Source organism: Pelodiscus sinensis, chromosome 22 (genome assembly GCF_052426305.1).
Source record: "Pelodiscus sinensis isolate ZL-2025 chromosome 22, ASM5242630v1, whole genome shotgun sequence".
In the NCBI taxonomy this organism is placed as follows: domain Eukaryota; kingdom Metazoa; phylum Chordata; order Testudines; family Trionychidae; genus Pelodiscus; species Pelodiscus sinensis.
Genome location: NC_143073.1, coordinates 22465289 through 22485025, shown reverse-complemented (window position 1 = coordinate 22485025; position 19737 = coordinate 22465289). Strand labels below are relative to the sequence as shown.

Sequence of the window (19737 nt, the reverse complement as noted above, 5' to 3'; positions counted from 1 at the left end):
CCCCTCTCCCTTCTGTCCCCACCCCACAAAGAAATCATCCCGTACAATATTACATCTGCACAGTTTTTTCCTCTTTTATATATAAACAGAATTAATTTCCTACTTTCCAACATTCAAACTCTGCAATTCAACTCATTCCACTTAGTTTTTTTTTTTTTTTTTGCTTTTCCTTTAATCTGATTCGCCTTTTTCTTTCCTTGATTCATTCATTCTTCCATTCTGTGGGAAGCGGGGACCAGGACAGAAAGGTTACACGTATTTCCAACTCCATCTGAAAGTCTTGCTTCTCTTTTTTTCCTGTTTTTTTTTTTTTTTTGCCGGTATATAAAAAAACCCAAAGCTAAAAGCTCGCTATTATAAACTTTTTTTTGTTGATTTTTGTGTATTTTTGGTTTTCTTAGAGCCATGCTTATTTAAAAAACAAAAAACCAAAAAAAAAAAAAACCAAAAAAAACCAAACACAAAGCCAAAAAATGTCGTGCTTGCAGGAGAGAAATCAAGCCCAATTGAAAAATCGCAAGAAAAGGGAACTGAAGAGATTTCCTGATTTTGACCCAAATATTGCAAGATCGATTGCTGATTTTTTTTGTTAAAAAATTATATATATATGTATATATATATATATGCAAAAACCCTCCACAGAAAACAACCATTTAGTCGACCTCAGTCAATATTAAACTCTCTGGGCTCGAGCTATGATACAGACGTACCTCTATACAAATGCATTTGGAACTAAAAAATAAAATATAGATTAATTACAAAAAAAAGTGTAAGGGTTTGCACTCCGACGTCCCTCTGTTAAAAACATAATTACAATAGAGGGAGGGATGAAGAGGAGATCAGACGAGTGGCCAGGTGCGGCAGCCACGGCTTTCGGGAGCGAACTGGCTGGCAATTTCGTGTCTCTCTGCTTTTGTTTCCGGCTGCTCAGCAGGAGATGCCTTGGGAGTTTTTATTGGAAGTCCCAAGAGGCCCGATTTCCATGGAAGAGGCAGCTGGGATTTGAAAGGCAGGGAAAAAAATAAAGTAAGAGCTGGAAATCCCCTAGCCAGGTACTGAATTGCTTCTGCAGTTGCCAGCTGGTGAAACACGAGCGGATTAGATCCCGCTGGGACCGCACCGGCTGGCGAGAACTTGCCAAACTGGGGTAGGAGTTTGGGGGGGGGGGGTCCCATTCCTGCCCCTCCAAGTTGCTACATTTGGGAAGGGGTGGGATTTTTCAGAGGCTTGCTGCCTGGAGAGGAAAAACACCCCCCCTCCGGGTGTCCAAAATGGATGGCAGTCACAGACTCCCCCAACGCCAGAGCGACCTGCCGGGAGACACGGGTGGCTGGCCCCACGCAGCCGCCTCCTCCTCACCAAGCAAAATACGTGCCGCGGCCTGAAGAAAAGGAACGCTAGGAAAATGCCACCGCGTGGCTACGACTCGAAGCCGGAAGAGGGAGGATTCAAACCTGTTGCTGGGCTGGGGGAGGGGAAAACACGCCCCGGGGCCGCTATCCTGTGTTAAAAACCTACTATAAAAAAAAACCCCGTTTGTTTGCTTGAATCTTAACATTTCCTACGCGTGGGGGGCGGGCGGGCAGCAGCCGAGGGGGGCCCCGGGGAAGGGGGCCCGGCCAAGCAGGGGCTGTGCGGCTGCCCCCCAGTTGAGTTTGGCCACGTGGAGGTAACACAGGGAGGTCTCTGCACCAGACGAAGGGCGGGCGGGGGGACGGAAGGAGGCGGGGGGATCCCGTGTGAAGGAGCAGGCGGCAGGGTCACTGCCCCGGGGCGTCGCCCACAGTTTCGATGCCGTGCTGCTGCAGCTGCGCGCGGAGGAGGGCGTTCTCGTTCTTCAGCTCCTCGACCTGGGCAGGAGAGAGGGAAACCAGAGAGTCAACCACGGAGCTGGGCAGGGTCGCGGGACAGGGGAGGGGGCTCTCCCTCAGCCGGCAGGGCCAGCCCTAATGCCTCTATGAGGCACCAGGGGGCGCTGGGCTGCAGGGAGAGGGGCAGGGGCTGCAGGGGGCGGGGTGGGGGCTCTCCTCAGCCAGTCAGGCCTTGAGGCAAACCATCCCAGACTTCTCCTTGGCATCAGAGATGAGAATACTGGTCAGATACCAGGGAATGGGTAGAGACAGGGAGGTCGCGGGCTGTGGGGGGTATCAGGGGACGGGCTGAGACGAGGGGGGAGGGTAGCAGGGGATGGGCAGAGACGGAGACAGCGGGGGAAGGGATGCGAGGGTACGGGGAGGGCAGGGGATGGGTGTGCGTGGGGGGGTAGCAGAGGGCAGGCTGAGATGGGGAGGGTGGGGGGGGGTGGAGGTGAGAGGGGGAGCAGGTAGCAGGGGACGGGCCGAGATGGGGAGGGCAGGAGACGGGCGCCTCCCTGGCTACCTGCTGCCGTAGGAGGTCGTTGTCCATCTGCAGTCGCTCGGCCTCCTTGAAGGTCTCCTGCATGCGCTGGTTGGTCTGGCGCAGCTCCCGGATGTAGTCGCAAGCCTTGGACAGGATGCCGCCTTTGCTCTGCATGCACGGACGGACAGACAGACAGGGGAACCCTTCAGCACACAATGCCCTGACACCCCCTTGGTCCCATCACCCGCCTTGTACCCCACAACCCCCCCAAAATCCACCCCGCCTCCGCTACCATGGAAACCCCTCTACCCAAGCTCCCCCACTCCCTACTGGCCCTGGAACTCCCCCCACGACCTCGGCGCTAGGGATGGAAAATCCCGTTGAAAACGTTAACGTTAGCTGGCTGAACGACACGGTTAACCGGCCGGTTCACTGGTTACTCTGCCGGCCAGCGGGGAGGCGTTCCCAGGAAGTAGGAGGGTGCTCGGGGGGTTCCAGGGCCAGTAGGGAGTGGGGGAGCTTGGGTAGAGCGAGTGCAGGGAGGGGCTGATGTCGGGGGAGATTTTAGAGCACTGGCTTACCGGGTGGCCTACTGGGGCAACCAGCTACCCCTTTACATCCCTACTCAGCGCCCCACCCCGATACCCCCCAAAACCTCCCCCACCCCTGAAATCCCCACAATCTCGGACATCCTTCGAACGCCTCCTACTGACCCTTTCCCCCCCCCGAATCTACCCGCCCCCAACAGGAAGGGACAAAGCCAGAACTTGGGGGCAACTCCCCCCACACTGAGGTTTTCATCGCTCCCCTCTGCTGTCTCCCACCTTCACCCCACAGGGCTCTCGGGCTCTGTGAGCCCTGGCTTTGTTATTGTAGAGTCTTCTCAGGCCCTGGGGTGTCACTCTAAGGTTTTGGGAGCCCTGGAGGAGTATGTTATTGTAGGGTCTCCTGGAAGCAGGGCGCCAGAGGCACCAGTTTGTTACTGGAGGGTCTCTCAGACATGCCAGGGCCCCTCAGCGAGAGATGGCTTTGCAGAGCGGGTGGGAGGAGTGGAGTTTTCCCATGCCCACCCCTCCAGGGAAGGCTGGAATCCTTCATCCCGCCCTCTGCACTCTGGTTTTTTGGGAGACCCTACAAAAACAAAACCAATGCACAGCCTTGGCCAGCCTCCCCCTCGTCCCCCGCCATCCCCTCCCAGCCCCTGCCCCTCACCGCGCCCGTCTTGCTGTTGTCAGTGTTGCAGTCTGGAATGATTTTCGATAGCTGGACAATCCAGTTGTTAATTTTGTCTCGCCTCCTCCTCTCCACTAGGGGGCAAAAGAGAAAAGCACACGGGTTATGCACAGCACCCCCACCTGGCACCTCCGCCCAGCCTCTTGGCAGGTCACAGCAGGGCTGGAGTCACCGGGAAAACAGGGAAGGAGGCCAGAAAATGAACAAAAAAACAAATTTGAGTTTTGGCCAAAACTCTAAAAAACTCCTGCAAGGGCCTTCTGGGAATTGTAGTAGAGATGCCACCTGCTGCAGCCCACTGTACTGAGTCATCTCTCTGGCAAGACTACACCTCCCATGATGCACCAGTCCTGCCTCCTGGTCAGATGTGATCAGAACAGTTGCCTGGCCATAGTGCATCTTGGGGGATATAATCTCACAAGGGAGCTCAACCAACCAAAATGCATGAGTCACCACAGTGCATCCTGGGAAATGTAGTTTCACCAAACAGCACAACACAGAGGCCAGCAGGCATGAGGCCACATGGTGGAATTTAAGAAAAATTGGTAGGAAAAAACCCTACCTAAAACCAGGTTTCCATTGGATACCTTCTTCCTTAAACCTGAAATCCTACTGAGATGGACGACATTTGGTTTAAAAATATTAGGGGGCTGTACCCCCCCTCTGGGGGTAGGTGTCCAGCTGGAGGGGGAGGGTGCAGGAGCAGGCTGGCGGGGTGGTATCTCAGCCAAGGCGGTGTGTGGGGGGGGGGGGGGGAAGAGAGAGCTGGGAGCACCAGAGGGGAAGGAAGATTCGGGGAAAAAAAGAAAATCTTTCAACTAGCTAAGTTTAAACGGTTAGTTTCAACATATTTTGATATTCTAAGTGTTTAAAAACAGAAAATGGTCTGTATTGACACCCCAAACTACACTTTAGAAAATATGTTTGGTGCAAAAAACAAACAAACAAAAACTACAACCACCCACCCAACACCCCACAACCCCCCCCCTCCCACACACACACACCCCCATCAACATTTTGGCTTTTTGGCCAGATTGGCAGAAAAAAATGTAATGTCTCCAAGGCTACGTCTACATCGAAGCTGTTTGCCAGCAGAGAGTATGCTAATGAAGTGCTCATTAGCATTTGCTGCACTGTCATTTGCATATTCTCCGCCGTTGCTTTTTGTGCAAGAGGTTTTTGCGCAACAAGCTGCTGTGTAGATGGCGCTATTTTGTACAAAAACCCACTTCTGCGCAAGAGCCTCAAAAAAGAAGGTATAACAATCTTGTGCAAAAGGGTTTTTTGGCGCAAAACAGCCCTGTCTACCCTGCTTGTCTTTGCGCAAAAAGCATTGGCAGAGAATATGAAAATGACAGCCCGACAAATGCTAATGAGCGCTTCATTAGCATACTCTCTGCCGGCAAAAACCTGCAGTGTAGACATAGCGCAAATGTTTTGCCGGATGGAAAGTCGGTTTTCAGAGCATTGAAATATTCAAGTATCAGAGGGGTAGCCGTGTTAGTCTGAATCGGCAAAAGCGACGAGGAGTCCTGTGGCACCTTATAGACTAACTGAAGTGTAGGAGCATAAGCTTTCGTGGGCAAAGACCCACTTCGTCAGATGCATGTAGTGGAAATTTCCAGAGGCAGGAATAAATATGCAGGCCAGGATCAGGCTGGAGATGACCAGGTGGATCCAATCAAGGAGGATGAGGCCCACTTCTAGCAGCTGATCTGGAGGTGTGAATTCCAAGAGAGCAGAAGCTGCTTTTGTAGTTAGCAAGCCATTCCATTCCACCTGGTCATCTCCAGCCTGATCCTGGCCTGCCTCTGGAAATTTCCACTACATGCATCTGACGAAGTGGGTCTTTGCCCACGAAAGCTTATGCTCCTACACTTCAGTTAGTCTATAAGGTGCCACAGGACTCCTCGTCGCTTTTGAAATATTCAGCATTTCTGCTTTCACCCAAACCAGGGCAGTTTTCAGATTCAGCAATTGTTTGCAGGAAAAAAAATAAATTATAAAAAAAAAAAAAATCAGAATTTCCTATAGGGAGGAAAATGGTTTTGCTGTTTTGTTGCCTCAAAAAAATTCATTTTCCATCTAATCCCATTCCAATAGCCAACCCCTTGCTACAGACACACTGACTGCTCCCGAGCCTAAGAGTTTCAGAACCCCAATAGCCCAGTCCTCTCTGTGATTTGCAGAGAGAGATTTCTCCCCTTTTCTCCACCGGCGCACACCGGTCAGTTTCACGTTCCCTCTCGTTGCTTGCACTTCAAAGGCCGGGATGGGAAACGACTCCCAAACCCAGACGCTCTGCCCAGGGCGAGCTGCTCTGGGGTATTGGCCAACTGCTCAGAGACATCCCAGCGCAGGGCCCTTGGGGGCCGGAAGATCCTATTCAAAGGACGAGACGTTTCTCCCACGGCCGAATGGCTTTGGGAATGACGGTCGTAGAGCCAGATGCAGTCAGCTTGTCTGGCAAGGGTCGGAAGAGCAGGAACCGCGAGGAGGGGGCTGTGTGTGGGAGGGGAAGTCCCGGGATCCCTGGAGTGAAATGGCACCATGGGGCCAACGCCCAGCGGGGGTCTGAGCCGCCACCCACCTTCGTTGTGCTGGGCTCGCCGCCTCTCGTCGCGGGGCGTCCGCGTCCCGTCCATCTTCCTGGGGTGGCACCAGAGGGAAGAGGACGTTATTGGGGGCAAAAAATATTTGTCCTGACACCAGATCGCCGTGCTGAGTCCAGGATGCACCAAGTATGGATCTTTCGGCTCTTGCCTCGCGCACACGCGACATGCAGGGGCAGCATGCACACAGAACAGATCCAGTAGGGGGCAGCGCTCACAACCGCCCCCCCCCCCCCGATTCAGCAGGGAGCAGCATATATGTGCGCGTACACACACACACACACACACACACACACACACACACACGGCAGATCCAGCACGGGGAAGCGCAAACATACACACAAAGCAGATGCAGCAGGGGGCAGTACACACACACACACACACACACATCCAACAGGGGGCAGTGGTGTCTCAACTCCTTTCCAAGCCCCCCTTTCCTCCTCCCAGCCACACTCAGTCCTGGGACCTAGCGCCCCCACCCGGTCACCCGCTGGCTGCTCTGCAGGGGGCTCTAATCCCCTTGAGGCCGATGCCCGCGTGGGTAATACCAGGGGCGGGGGAGAGGAAGGGGGTTACCCAGGGCCTGCTGGTTCCAGGCGAGCTGCTACGCGAGGCAGGTGGCAGAGGGGGGCAGAGCTGCAGGGAGGGGTTGTCTGGTACAGGCTTTCCCCTAGCTGGGGAGGTGGTTGGAGCAGGAGCTGGCCGGGGGAATCCCCAGGAGCGAGGCAGGAACCCAGGAGCCAAGACAGGTGGGGGGAGCCGGGCAATCCCCTGGGGCAGCCCCTCCCCCCAGCAACCAGCCCCATGGGGGGCCCTCCCCACATAGCGGAAGTTGAGCAAGTCGTGGATTTTCAGCCCCCCCCCCCCTCAACTCCACAGGCTACGTACGGGGAGTACGGGTGGGTGCGGGGAGCGATGGTGCGTTGCGTCCCAGTCTGCAACACCTCCTGGGGGGTCATCATCACGTAGAACTGGCCTGGGGGGGACGACAGAGGGGTCAGACGGACGCAGAAAGGGACACCTGGAAACCAGGACTCCGGGGCTCTATCCCCTGTGCTGGGAGGAGAGTGGGGTCTAGTGGCTAGAGCAGGAAGCGGGCCGGCTGGGAGCCAGGATTCGAGGGGCCAGGCGACAGAGGGGGAGGCTGGCCCCGCAGACGGGCTAGATGCTGTGGGGGCCGGACCAGGCCCCGACGAGGCATTAACGAGGGGAGAATTAACACCCTGCCAGTCACGGATACCAAGGGGACTGGGCAACTGGGAACAGTCACTGGTGCCAGGATCCCATCACACTGGCGCCCCCCCGAGCGGCTCGTGCACCAGGAAGAGGAAACTGGCTGCCTGTTTGGGGCATTTCCTTGGGGACCCTGGAGCCAGCCCGGAGGCGGGGAGATGCTGCAGCCGCCTGCTCAGGGCTGGGCTCAGGCAGCAGAGGCAGAAACCCGGCTCCATTCCCAGGAGTCTCTGCTCCCAGGGGCTGGGCAGAAAAGCCCCAAGCCGGGAACGAGCGAAACTGACACCACCTGGGTCTGCCCGGAGCCCGCGCCTGCCGCTGCCCTGAGCAGGACCAATGCAACCTGGATCTGCCGTGGCTGGGAGCTGCCCAGAGCCCACGCCCGTCACTGGGAGAAAAAGGGGGCTGCCCCACATGCAACTGATACAGATGCTGCTGAGGGCACCACATCCGCCCCCTCCTGTCTCCCCAAAAGCCCCCCCGGCTCTGCTAACCCTTTCGAGGCCCCTCAACAGCCAGCCCGGCTGCGCTACTCCAAGCCAGGTTAGCCCCTCCCAGCGAGGCACCCTCACCCAGGGAAGCAGGAGCCGCCCCCGCGGTGGCGAAGGCCTGGCCCCAAGGAGCAAGCAGACCCCCTGGGGCTCTCACCTCCAGCCTGTGCCAGGGACTGATCCGTGGTCTGGACCGACACCGCCGTGGCGTCCCCGACCGTGGAGGCGGGGAAATACGCGAAGCGGGCCTCCCCACTGACCGCGTCTGCCGCCGGGCTCCCGCCATTGCTGAACGGGTTCTGGATCACAGCCTGAGAGGGGAGTGGTGTGTAGTGGTTAGAACATGGCGGCTGACAGTAGGACTCCTGGGTTCTATCGCCGGCTCTGGGAGGGGCGTGGGATCTAGCCTGATTGCCTCCCTGCCCTCTGATCAGACCAGCCAGCCCATCTAGCCCGGCATCAAGGCTCCGGTACTGGGCAGAACGAGCTGCTGCAGACAAAAGCGCCCTCTAGTGGCCAATGATGGAATCGCCTGCCAAGGGACAGATTTCCTCCTGATCCCACCACCCTGCAGCCCAGACCCCTCCGTGCCCCAGTGAGGCTGGGGCAGATCCAGCCTGCGTGGCGCAGGGAAGCCAGGAGGGGCGCTGTGCTGCAGGAGGCAGGTGGGCACCACCACTGCTGGCCTGAAATCATGGCCAGGATCTAGAATGATGAACCATCCCAAGAAGGTTCATTCCCTGCTGCTGGTTAAAAATCTGCCCCTTAACTCCAGCCTGAATTAATCCGCCCTCTCCCCCTCACTTGGCCTGCCCTAGCCGGGTTAACGGGCCCTCTGCTCTCCCCCAGGGAGGTGCTGACAGACCCGGATCTGGTCCCCTCTGAGGCATCTCTGGAGAAACTTCCCCGATTGGAGCTCCCTCCACGCCTGGCCCTCGGGCAGGATTTCCAGCCCTCGGATTGGCCCCGCCGTTCTACCCTGATCCCTCCCAAATTTCCCCATGTCCTGTTTGACATGCGGCCCCCCCAGAGCTGGGCACAGTCTCTAGTCGGTGCCCGCACTTCCCAAAGTGGCCACAGGGGCCAGCCTATAGCCAGACAACAAATAGCCACCACCACCACCCCCGTCCCCCGAGCGCCTTAGCAGAAACACGCCCCCAGCAGCCAGCACCATTCGCCTCATGTCACTGGTGGGGAAACTGAGGCACGGAATAAGGGGATTTGGTAAAGTTACTCGGCAAACCAGGCTGGGAACACACCAGCACTCTGCTCAGCAAGCCGGCCTGCCCTTCACAGCCTTGTGATGGGGACGCACCCCCCTGGTCCTGGGCGCAGAGCCCAGGCCCTTGGGAAGGGCTGGGGAAAACGGTGAAGTCAACCACAGAGTGAGGGGGGGGGAGGAGTTTGCCCAAGAGGAGATGCACTTGGGGACTCTATGGACGGAGGGAGTGATTAGCCCCGCCCACAGCAGAGGGGCCCTGGTCACCCGTGGAGCTGGCCCCCGAGGAGCATCAGGCCCAGAAATCTCTGGGGTTCTAGGACAGTCAACACGGCAGCTTCCTGCCACAGAGAAACACCCTTGAGTTTGGAGCAAGACCTGCCTGAGATGGACCAATTGTCAGCACTGACAAGAGCACCCGCAAGGCAGTGCTGCCTAGTGGATAGAGCAGGGTGGGGCTTGGGAAATCTAGGTTCTGTTCTCATTCCTGACACCCCCCGCCTCAGTTTCCCCTATCTGGGGGGGGGTAATGCTCAAAGTGCCCGGCGATCCACTGACAGAAGGGAGTGCTATTATCGGCCCCCAGGCTGGTCCGGCCACCCACCGCGCCAGGCGCTGTACACGCGCCCCCACTGCACCGACAGCCCGTGCCAAGCAGCTGGCAATCCAGTGGGTGGCGCATTTGGCTGCAGTGAAGAGGCACCATGTGTGCTCCGTGGGCAGCCCTTGTCCCACACGACCAGAGCAGCAGGCAACACCTGGCCCCGACCACCTCTGAGCGAGCGCACGCGGGAGGAAGGCGCCTTCGCAAGGCCAGGCTAACCCATAACCACCAGCAGCATGTGGGGGAGGGAGCCAACCCCGAGCTCCAGCTCCCAAGGGAGGGAAACACTGGCTGGGAGCAGCCGACACCCCGGCTCAATTCCCTGCTCTGCCGCGCCCTTCAGATGGGCCCAGATCCCAGATAGGCAGCGCCTGGCACAACGGGGCCCTGATCCCGGCTGGGCAGGGCCGTGTCCGGTTGGGTCTGGGCAGCGCCCGGTACAACGGGGCCCTGATCCCGGCTGGGCAGGGCCGTGTCCGGTTGGGTCTGGGCAGTGCACGGTACAACAGGACCCTGATCCCGGCTGGGCAGGGCCGTGTCCGGTTGGGTCTGGGCAGTGCACGGTACAACAGGACCCTGATCCCGGCTGGGCAGGGCCGTGTCCGGATGGGTCTGGGCAGTGCACGGTACAACAGGGCCCTGATCCCGGCTGGGCAGGGCCGTGTCCGGTTGGGTCTGGGCAGTGCACGGTACAACAGGGCCCTGATCCCGGCTGGGCAGGGCCGTGTCCGGTTGGGTCTGGGCAGCACCCGGCACAACAGGGCCCTGATCCCGGCTGGGCAGGGCCGTGTCCGGATGGGTCTGGGCAGTGCACGGTACAACAGGGCCCTGATCCCGGCTGGGCAGGGCCGTGTCCGGTTGGGTCTGGGCAGTGCACGGTACAACAGGGCCCTGATCCCGGCTGGGCAGGGCCGTGTCCGGTTGGGTCTGGGCAGCACCCGGCACAACGGGGCCCTGATCCTGGCTGGGCAGGGCCGTGTCCGGATGGGTCTGGGCAGTGCACGGTACAACAGGACCCTGATCCCGGCTGGGCAGGGCCGTGTCCGGATGGGTCTGGGCAGCGCCCGGTACAACGGGGCCCTGATCCTGGCTGGGCAGGGCCGTGTCCGGATGGGTCTGGGCAGTGCACGGTACAACAGGACCCTGATCCCGGCTGGGCAGGGCCGTGTCCGGTTGGGTCTGGGCAGTGCACGGTACAACAGGGCCCTGATCCCAGAAGGGCCCTCAGGCGCTGCCCTAGACACCTAACCCAGCCGGCTTTCGCCAGGCGATTTCTCAGACGTGGTGGCTGTGGAGCGCTTTGTGAACGATTCATCTGGGCTTCCCCAAAGGGACAGCACGAGGAGGCTCCTGGACTGAGTCTCTGGACTCCTGAGCTCCATTTCTGGCCCTAACACCTGCTTGTGGGCTGACCCCAGCATGTCACCTCACTGCCCCGTGCCTCAGTTTCCCCAAATGCTCTAACAGGCCTGGGGATTCCAGCCTCCTTTGGAAAGCGCCGGGGGGCCAATGGAAGTGTCGTAAGAGCCCCCTCCTGTCCAGACCCCCATCCCTTCCACCGCACCCGGACGGGAAACAGGTGCAGCCCGTCCCTCACCTGGGCAACAGCCTGCTGGCCTCCAGCGAAGGCTGCTGTCGAGACTACGCTGACAGCCCCCGTCGCGTCCGTCTGTCCATCCAGCTGACTGTCCGTCACCTGGACCACTCTGTATGTCACCTGGGAGGATGAGAAAGAGAGAGCATTTGAGACAGAGAAATGGGAACAGAATCCCCAGATGCTGCAGCGCCCCCTAGTGCCAGGGGAAACCCTTCCCCCCCCTTCCTCCAGCACAGCGCCCCCTAGTGCCTGGGGGGGGAAGAGCCCCCCCCTCCAGCACAGCGCCCCCTAGTGCCAGGGGAAACCCTTCCCCCCCTTCCTCCAGCACAGCGCCCCCTAGTGACAGGGGAAACCCTTCCCCCCCCTCCTCCAGCACAGCGCCCCCTAGTGCCAGGGGAAACCCTTCCCCCCCCCTTCCTCCAGCACAGCGCCCCCTAGTGCCAGGGGAAACCCTTCCCCCCCCCTTCCTCCAGCACAGCGCCCCCTAGTGACAGGGGAAACCCTTCCCCCCCCCCCGCAGCACAGCGCCCCCTAGTGCCAGGAGAGAGCCTCCTCCCTCCAGTGCAGCGCCCCCTAGTGCCAGGGGAAGAGCCCCCTCCCTGCAACACCCCCTAGTGCCAAGGGAGCCCTCCCCCATCCTTGCAGAGCAGCACCCCATAGCGTCGGGGGAGCCTCCTTCCCCCCAGCTCTGACCTGTCCTCCATTGTTTTCTGTGCGGAACTGGTACTGGATATTGTGGTCGGCGAAGGCGGCCTGCTGGACACTGGCTATGGCCACGGCCGTCTGCTCCTCCGCGCTGGTGACGTCCCCTGCAAGGCCGGAGAGAGCAGAGCTGTGGTGCACACAGGAGCCTGCCGAGGGAGAGGGCGGGGCTGGGAACTCCTGGGTTCTCTGGGGTGCAGGGGCAGCCCGAGTCCCACCCCACTGGCTGAAAGGGACCAAGGCGGCTCTCTGGGCTCCCACAGACAGCCCAGGGCCGCCTGCTCCCTCCCTCACCTTCCTGCAGCTCGACGCCTTCCTCAGCTTCTTGTCCTTTCTCGTGGCTGGAAGACAGAAGGAGACAACACCCAGCGTGAGCTGCTGTGCCCTGGTTCCCACCCCTCTGCTCTAACCACTAGGCCCCTACTCCCCTCCCAGAGCTGGGGAGAGAACCCAGGAGGCCCCACTCCCCTTCCAGAGCTGGGGAGAGAACCCAGGAGTTCTGGAGCTAACCACTAGGCCCCACTCCCTTTCTCTGTTCTCCAAGAGGACGCCAGAGGGAGCAGCAGACCCTGGGAGCCGCTCGTGCTAGAGGAGGCAGTTAATTCACTCTGCGACTGTGCGCCAGGCCGTGTGGCTCTTGGCCACCCCAGGATGCGAAGACCAGACACACAGCCATGCCGCCAAGCCACCGGACTGAGCAGAAACCGAACAGGACCCAGCTGACAACATTTGAACCGTCCCCTGCACCCAGCTCGCGGCTGGAGAAGGCTTCGTTCGCCAAGGACACCCGGACTCCTGCAAAGAGCTAATCCTGCCCCCACCTCCTCCCCCTTCCCTTCTAACCTGCTCCGGGGCTCTCCTCGCCTTCCTGTCCTACACTCGGCACCGTTGCTGTGTGCTGTGGAAGCGCCTCACCCCAGATGCAGCTGCATTTGCGGCCGGATCAGTTTCGCCCGACCTCTTTTGCCAGCACTCGCTACCCTCTCCAGAGAGGTGGCGAGCAGGAAGAGCGACGAGCTACCGCCTGAGGAGCTAGAGTAGGAACTGGGTTTGAGTCCTAGTCTGTCAGACTCCCTGCCCCAGGCTCAGAGACTGTTTCTAAGTGTCTGGGGTGGGGGGGCACCCCCCATCTTGGCTGGGGCAGGATTTGCCTCGCGCAGTGGGTCTGACACTGACAACACTCCCTGTAAGTCCTACCATAAACACAAAGGAGCCTTAAATCCAACCCAGATACTTCCCAAAAGTTTCCAGCTCCAGTGCACATGGCAATTTTCTCAGCTTTCCCGCCGCGGAAGGCTCAGGCAGCTGCCTTCGCCATCGGGTATTAGAATTGGTTTAACTCTAACCCTGCCCGTGGGCCAGGCAAGACAAGGCCCATGTCCTAACCGGAAGCCAGCGTGGAACATAACTGCCAAGGGATGCTCCTATGCACGGGACTCGGACGGCGCGGAGATTTACTTAGCAGCTTACACCAGGCTGGAGCCCTTGGGTTCCTTTCCACCTGGTCAGTTTCGTGCGTGCCTGCTAGCCCCAGGTAAACCAGGGGCCTTTGACCGCACCCCTGAAACCTCACCTCACTGGCCATCCTCTTTCACACTAGGGGCTACAGCTATCAGATGGAGGCAACGGGTGGGCACTTGGCAACGCGGCTGCCCCACAACGTGCCCGGACTGTGTTTGCAGCTTTGTTTTTGTAGGGTCGCTCCTGACTCAGTGACCCTGAGGTGTGAGTCACTCCCGCGTGCCTAGGTCAGGAATGGCAGGAGTCAGCGACTTCCTCTGCATGGCTGGAGCAGGTGACGCCAAAGGCACTTGCGCTTTGAGATCCACTGGTCCCCTGGTTCTAGCCCTGCAGAGGAGGGAAGGGGGGGAATGGGGGAGCGGGCGTTACACACTGATTAACGCCCTGCGAAACATCACCCTAAGAAATGCTAACGCCCCAGGTCAGCATGCAGAAGGGCCCCAACATGGACCGGGCTCCGGCGCTGCTCCGGAACAGCCTGGCTCAGGGAATAGCAGCTAAGGACCATCACATTTCATCTGGCCCCAGGGCGGGGGCTCAGAGAGGCAGGGTGGGGGGGTCTTTCCCCTCCTCAATCGACCGGCAGCCCGTCAGAACTGGCTATGGGGGAGTGAAGGAAACCAGGGGATACATCCGGACCCTGTTTTTAGTGACAGTAAACGAGTCAGACCCTGACGCGCGGCCCCGCCCGGCCTTCACGCTGACAAGGAGCCATGCGGAAATCAACAGAGTTATTCTGGAATTATGCCAGACGTTGTGTTCACCGACACCCAGTGGAACACAACTGTCCCCCCTCCCCCCCTCGGCCTCTCAAGGCAGCCCAGACATCCCAGGCACTGCAGCTGGTGACTCCACATCTGCCATCCACCAGACCCAGGATGGCACCTCTCAGGGTGGCGTCAGGACTCAGATACTGGGCCTCGAGTCCCATTCTCAGGTCCACCGCACGCTCCCTGGAACACCCCCCCGCCTCCACTTCCCCCTCCCCCGAACGGGGGACAAACCCGCCTGGCCTGGAAAGAGAGTCTGTGCGAGGCGCATAAACACTGAGACCCCAAAGCAGAATCAAGTCGGAGAAATTGATTGGTTGGGGCTGGCCCTGCCTTGGTCAGGGGACTGGACTTGATGACCTCCGGAGGTCTCTTCCAGCCGTGGGAGTCTATGAAATGCAGCCGCCCCAGCCCCAACCCCCACACACATCTGTTGGTAAAAACTGGGGCCCTGAAATACTGTCAGTGGAAAATGCAATTGTGGTGCCTTGTGGGAGTTAGTGTCCTGGAGAGGTTGGACTACATCTCCCATCATGCACCAGGCTTCCCTGCTTGGATTAACCCTGACCCAAGCTGCGGCAGGGCCTGTCTCTGGCTGCGTCTGGGCAGCGCCCAGCACCCTGATCCCAGCTGAGGCAAGGAGTGGCTGCTTCAGTAGCCAGGGAAGGGGTCACTCACTGAGTTAATTACAGTTGGGGTAGCAGGGAGAGCCCCCCAGATCTCCCTAGCAGCCCGCGTTGCCAGCTGTGCCCGGGGAGGCACCTTCTGCAGGCTCTCGGCGTGCTCAGTGCCCATGGGCGCAGGGACCCATCTACTCTGACAAGAGCCAGATGTGTCAGCATCTTGTACTCTGCAGCACAGCGCCCCCTAGTGTTGCCCTGGGGTACTGGGGCCAGGCCCCTGCAGCACAGCACCCCCTGGTGCTGCAACGGGGCACTGGGGCCAGCCCCCTGCTTGCCCCCCCACAGCACAGCATCCCCTAGCGCTGCACCAGAGCACTGGGGCCAGCCCCCTGCCTGATGCCCTGCCCCTGCAATACAGTGCCCCTCAGCCCTGCCAGCTCCCTTCACAGGCATGGGCTCCGTGGGTTCACAGGGGCTGCTGCTTTGGTGGCCTGGGGGCTCCGTGGGTTCACAGGGGCTGCTGCTTTGGTGGCCTGGGGCTGGCCGCCCAACAGCTGCTCAGCTTTGGCCCTCTGCCTACCCTGCCCCTGCTGTACCCTGAAGGCAGGAGGGGGCAGCGAAGGGCCAGTAGCAAATAGCAGGCAGGCAGCTCTGGGGGAAGAAGCAGGCATGGGAAGAGGCAGATGGGGGAAAACCCAACCATCAGCACCTCTCACAGGCCCAAGAAAGTCCCTGGCTCTGAAGCGTATTAACCAAGTTTCCTCCCAGAGACCCCTCGATTCCTGGCCTGTCCCCACAGCGAGCGACAGCCTCTCCAGCACTTCGAGAGCAAGGCAGGGGAATTGATTCAGTTGCCTTACAGTGCAGGAAGCAGAGGGATGGAGCAGCGGGGGGAGGGGGAGCTGATCAGAGGACTAGGGGTGTGTGTGTGTGTCAGAGAGAGAGAGAGAGAAGAGGGGCGTCCCCTTGTGAGTCTTGCTCCATCCCAGTCTCAGCCACTAATACACAAAGCCTGGAGGCGTGAATGACCTTCAGAGTCTGCCAGATACAGGGCCAAGCCCCAGCTGTCAGCCATAGCTCCACCCAAGTCAATGGGGCCAGACCCCAGCTGGGTCAATGGGCCGTAGCTCCACTGAGCTGGCCCACAGTGTACGATTCCCCGCCCATACACTGAGTGTTTATCGCCTCCAGCCACCCCCCTCTTTCACACTGATCCCAAACAAGCATTTGCACCCCAGGTCTGCCCCTGGACAGACTCCAGGCTCCCACAGGCCTGCCCTAACCCTGCCCCCACCACAGTCACCGCCCCCCCCCCCACTCCCTCCCGTCTGCTCCCTGCAATCCCGCCCCAAAATGTGAGAGGGAGGGAACTGTCCAAGCACAGATTCCCACGCCTGTCAGAGCCTATGGCTGCCCCCTCCTCCCCAAGGCTGCCACCAACTGCAAGGGACAGATATGGAGCATGGGCCTCCCAACCCCCACCCCTCCATGACCCCCTGCTGCCCCCAGACTTTCCACCTCCCCAAGGCCATCAGACCGTCCCTCCCCTCCCCCCCTTATGTCTCTGCTCCCCCCCTCCTAGGTCTCCCAACCCCAGTCCCTTTGGCACAGAGGGCCCCCAGAAGATGCCCCCTAACTGCAGCCTCCCACCTCCAGCACATGGCCCTTCCCCCAACATACACACTCTTCTATCTCTCGGCTGCCTGCTTTCTCCTAGACCCGGGGCCCCTGGACAAATCCTTCCCAGAGCTCCACACTCTCCTTCCACCACCTGGGCCACAACCCTCACCTATAGTGGTGCCCTTTTCCCGCCACGGCCCCGACCCCCCCCCCCACTGCGAGGCTTTGGGGGGGGGAGATCCTGGAAGCTAACTACTTGGTGGGCACCCTCCCCTGCCTCTCAGTAGAGGTCACAGGACCCTTCCCTGCTCCGCCCCACCAAGACACAAGAGCTGGCTCCCTCCCCGCCCCACTTTCCCAGTCCTCTGCTTTGCCCCCTCATCCCAGACCCCCTCCTCACACTGAGTCACTAGGACCCCAACAGCCACCTCTGTCTCCGCCCCGCCCCCTCCCCACCAATTCACTCTGCTGGCAGACCTGGGAGCTCCCTCCTTCCCCATCTGCTCCCCCCTCATCTCCGCCCCCCACCAGCGTGAGACCCTCCCTCCACGCACCCTGCCTGTGCCCCGTCAGGTCCGTCCCCAGCAGCCCAGCCCCCGCCTGCCCCCAGCATAGACCCCAGCCCCCGCCTGCCCCCAGCACAGACCCCAGCCCGGCCTCCCGCGTCCCCCTCCCGACACCAGCTCTCTGACCCCGGATTCCTCCGGACCCAAACCACACAAGTCACAGGGCCCCATCCGCGCCCTTCCCAGCACCCCCCAACTCCCTGCCCCCCTGCCCACAGCGCGCCCCCGACTCCCTACCTCCCGGCTCACAGCGCGCCCCCGACTCCCTGCCCCCACATCTTCCCCTCCCCACCCCACACTCCACGTCGCCCTAGGTCATGGCCCCCCAGATCCGCTCCCTGTCCCCCCACCCAAGCTTCTCTCCCGACCCCAGCCCGCTTCCCCCCTTCCCCTCGGGCTCTCTCTGCCTCGTCCTCCATTTTGTTCTCCCCCTCTCCGCGCCGCGGCTGCAGGAGGATCATGGCTGGCTCCCTCCCCTCCCCCCACCCTGCCCCTCCGCAGGCCCAGCGAGGGGGTGGGAAGAAATCAGGCCCCCCAGAGAGGGGGTGGGGAATTTCCTCCCTTCTCCCCCTTACCTGGAAGCAGCAGAGGCGGTGGCTGTGTCCAGGCCGGGATCCAGCATGTCCATGGGGGGAGAGGGGGGGAGGGGAAGGGGAAGGGGGAAGGAGAGGGGTGGGGAGGCCCCTCAGCACCAGGCCGGGGCGGGGGGGGGGGAGGAGAAGAGGGAGAGGAAGGGGGGCGGGTGAGTTTAAATCTCACGCCGGATGGAGGCAGAGGGGACGCGGAGGAGACACGGGAGCCGAGGCGCTGATCACGGGGACAAACACTCGGGTCATGTGAGGAGGAGAGCGAGAGCGATCCTCTCCCCCCCTCCCCTTCCCCCTCTTCCCCTCCCTTCTTCCCCAGCTGGGAGCCCGGGACACGTGAGGGGGGAGCCGGCGGAGCCGCCGATCGAGCGCGGCCTGGACCCGGGGGAAGCGTCGCGGGCGGCGGCGGCAGCAGCGGATGGAACGTTGCAACAATCCGGGGAGGAGAGTGGGGGAGGGGATAGAACGTTGCGACGGTCGAGGGGGAGGGGTGGAACGTCGCGAGCGGATGGAACGTTGGGGAGCCCCTCGGGCCGAGCGTCGCGAGCTGCCGGCAGGGAGGGGGCGGTGGAAGGAAGGTTGAGGACCCCCCCCCCCACGTCCGCAGATGGAACGTTGCAACAGTCCAGCGGGAGGGGGCAGAAGGTTGCGGCGGGTGGAGCGGGAACGTGGCCAGCAGCCCAGGTCGCGGGTGGAACGTTGCTGGGGAGCCCCGGATCCAGCGTTGCCATTGGCCGGCTTGGGGAGGGGGTGCGTGGAGCGGGGGCTGGAAGTTAGGGACCCCCGGTGGAACATGGCGACACTGTACGGGATGGGGGGCAGGGCAACAGGACGCGGGTTGAGGGACGGGAGGGAGCCTGGGACGTGCTGGGGAGCGGAGGACACGTGGGGGACCCCCTTGTCGCTGGAGGGGTGGGGGATGGAATGTGGGATACCCCGATGGAACGCTGCGACAATCGGGTGGTGGCGGGAATAGAACGTTGGGGGGCGGAAGGAGCCTTGGCGATGGAATATTGCTCCGATCGCACGTTACTGCAGTCCGGGGGCGGGGGAGGAGACAGAAGGTTGCCTTGGTCAGTGGAGGGAGGATGTGTGTATGGGGGGGGGGGGAGGTGCGGAACGCTGGGAAGCCCCCAATGACTCGCTGTGAGAAAATAGCGGCGTCGGGGATGGGGGAGAGAACTACCCACGCGGGATCAAGGGCGCAGAGCCTGCCCTTGCCCCCGCGCCTGCGCGGTCGCTAAAGGGTGGTGCCAGCTGCTGCTGGTTCCTCCCCTTCCCGCGCCCACCTCTCCCCCCCCCCCCCCGGAAAAAAACAGGAAGGAGAAGGGATCTGTGCGTGTTTGACCGGCCCTTGCACCTACCTCTGCATGCAGGGCCTGTTCGATGTCTGGGCAGAGCAGCCCTTTCCCCCTCTTGGGTGAGATCTGAGCCCAGGGCAGAAGCAGGGGGCGCTGTGCTGCACGGAGCCTGGCGAGGGGCAATCTCCTGGGGGAGTCAGGGCTGGCCCCTGTGTCCAGGCTGGTGCTGGGGTCACTTGGGGATGAAATGACACTTTCCCCTCTTAGTCTCTCTAGCTAAACTGGGGCATGAATCGTTCCATCCTGCTCCCAATCTGCCCGGATCCAGCTGTCCTCACTTCCTGTCCTAAACTGCCCTCCCGCTTTCCCTTTGCTGGCTTAAAGTTACCGGCGCCAGCGTTCTGTCCCATGCAGATCTACCCACAGGCGCTCCCGGGCCTGGCTACCCTCCCAAGCCAGCCACCCAGCTGGAGTGGTGCCATTCTTCCAGCACATGGCTCTTCCAGAACAGCTCCCTACAGGCCCCTCCTGCTTATCACATCACTTTGGAAAGGAAGACGGTGACCCAGCAACCCCAGTGTTACAGCCAGAAGGATTCCAGGCAGAAAGAAGGCATTGGGTGTTCTCTGGGAGAGATGAATCGTTGAAGCAAAATCCACAGGGAAGCATTGGTTACTCTGTCACTGCTTGGACTGCGTGCCTCTTCAGATGTTACTGG

At 60.6% G+C, this 19737-nt stretch overlaps 1 protein-coding gene across 4 annotated transcripts; it reads right to left on the bottom strand.

Annotated features, from left to right (window-relative positions):
* Window positions 1–49: 49 nt before the first annotated feature.
* On the bottom strand, window positions 50–18512 carry USF2 (upstream transcription factor 2, c-fos interacting). 4 transcript variants are annotated; one of them, XM_075907890.2, is made up of 10 exons: window positions 17707–18512; window positions 12326–12372; window positions 12023–12180; window positions 11330–11449; window positions 8067–8220; window positions 7074–7161; window positions 6164–6222; window positions 3553–3647; window positions 2380–2508; window positions 50–1850 (listed from the first exon to the last, which is right to left on the bottom strand). In XM_075907890.2, the coding sequence occupies exons 1-10, from the start codon at window positions 17757–17759 to the stop codon at window positions 1761–1763; spliced, it is 993 nt and encodes a 330-aa protein (XP_075764005.1). In that variant the 5' UTR covers window positions 17760–18512; the 3' UTR covers window positions 50–1760. The 4 variants fall into 4 exon arrangements, with proteins under 4 accessions (XP_075764005.1, XP_075764007.1, XP_075764006.1 ...); XM_075907892.2 differs by having other exon boundaries at window positions 12023–12138; window positions 17707–18506; XM_075907891.2 differs by lacking the exon at window positions 17707–18512 and adding an exon at window positions 12947–12978.
* Between the last annotated feature and the right edge of the window lie 1225 nt (window positions 18513–19737).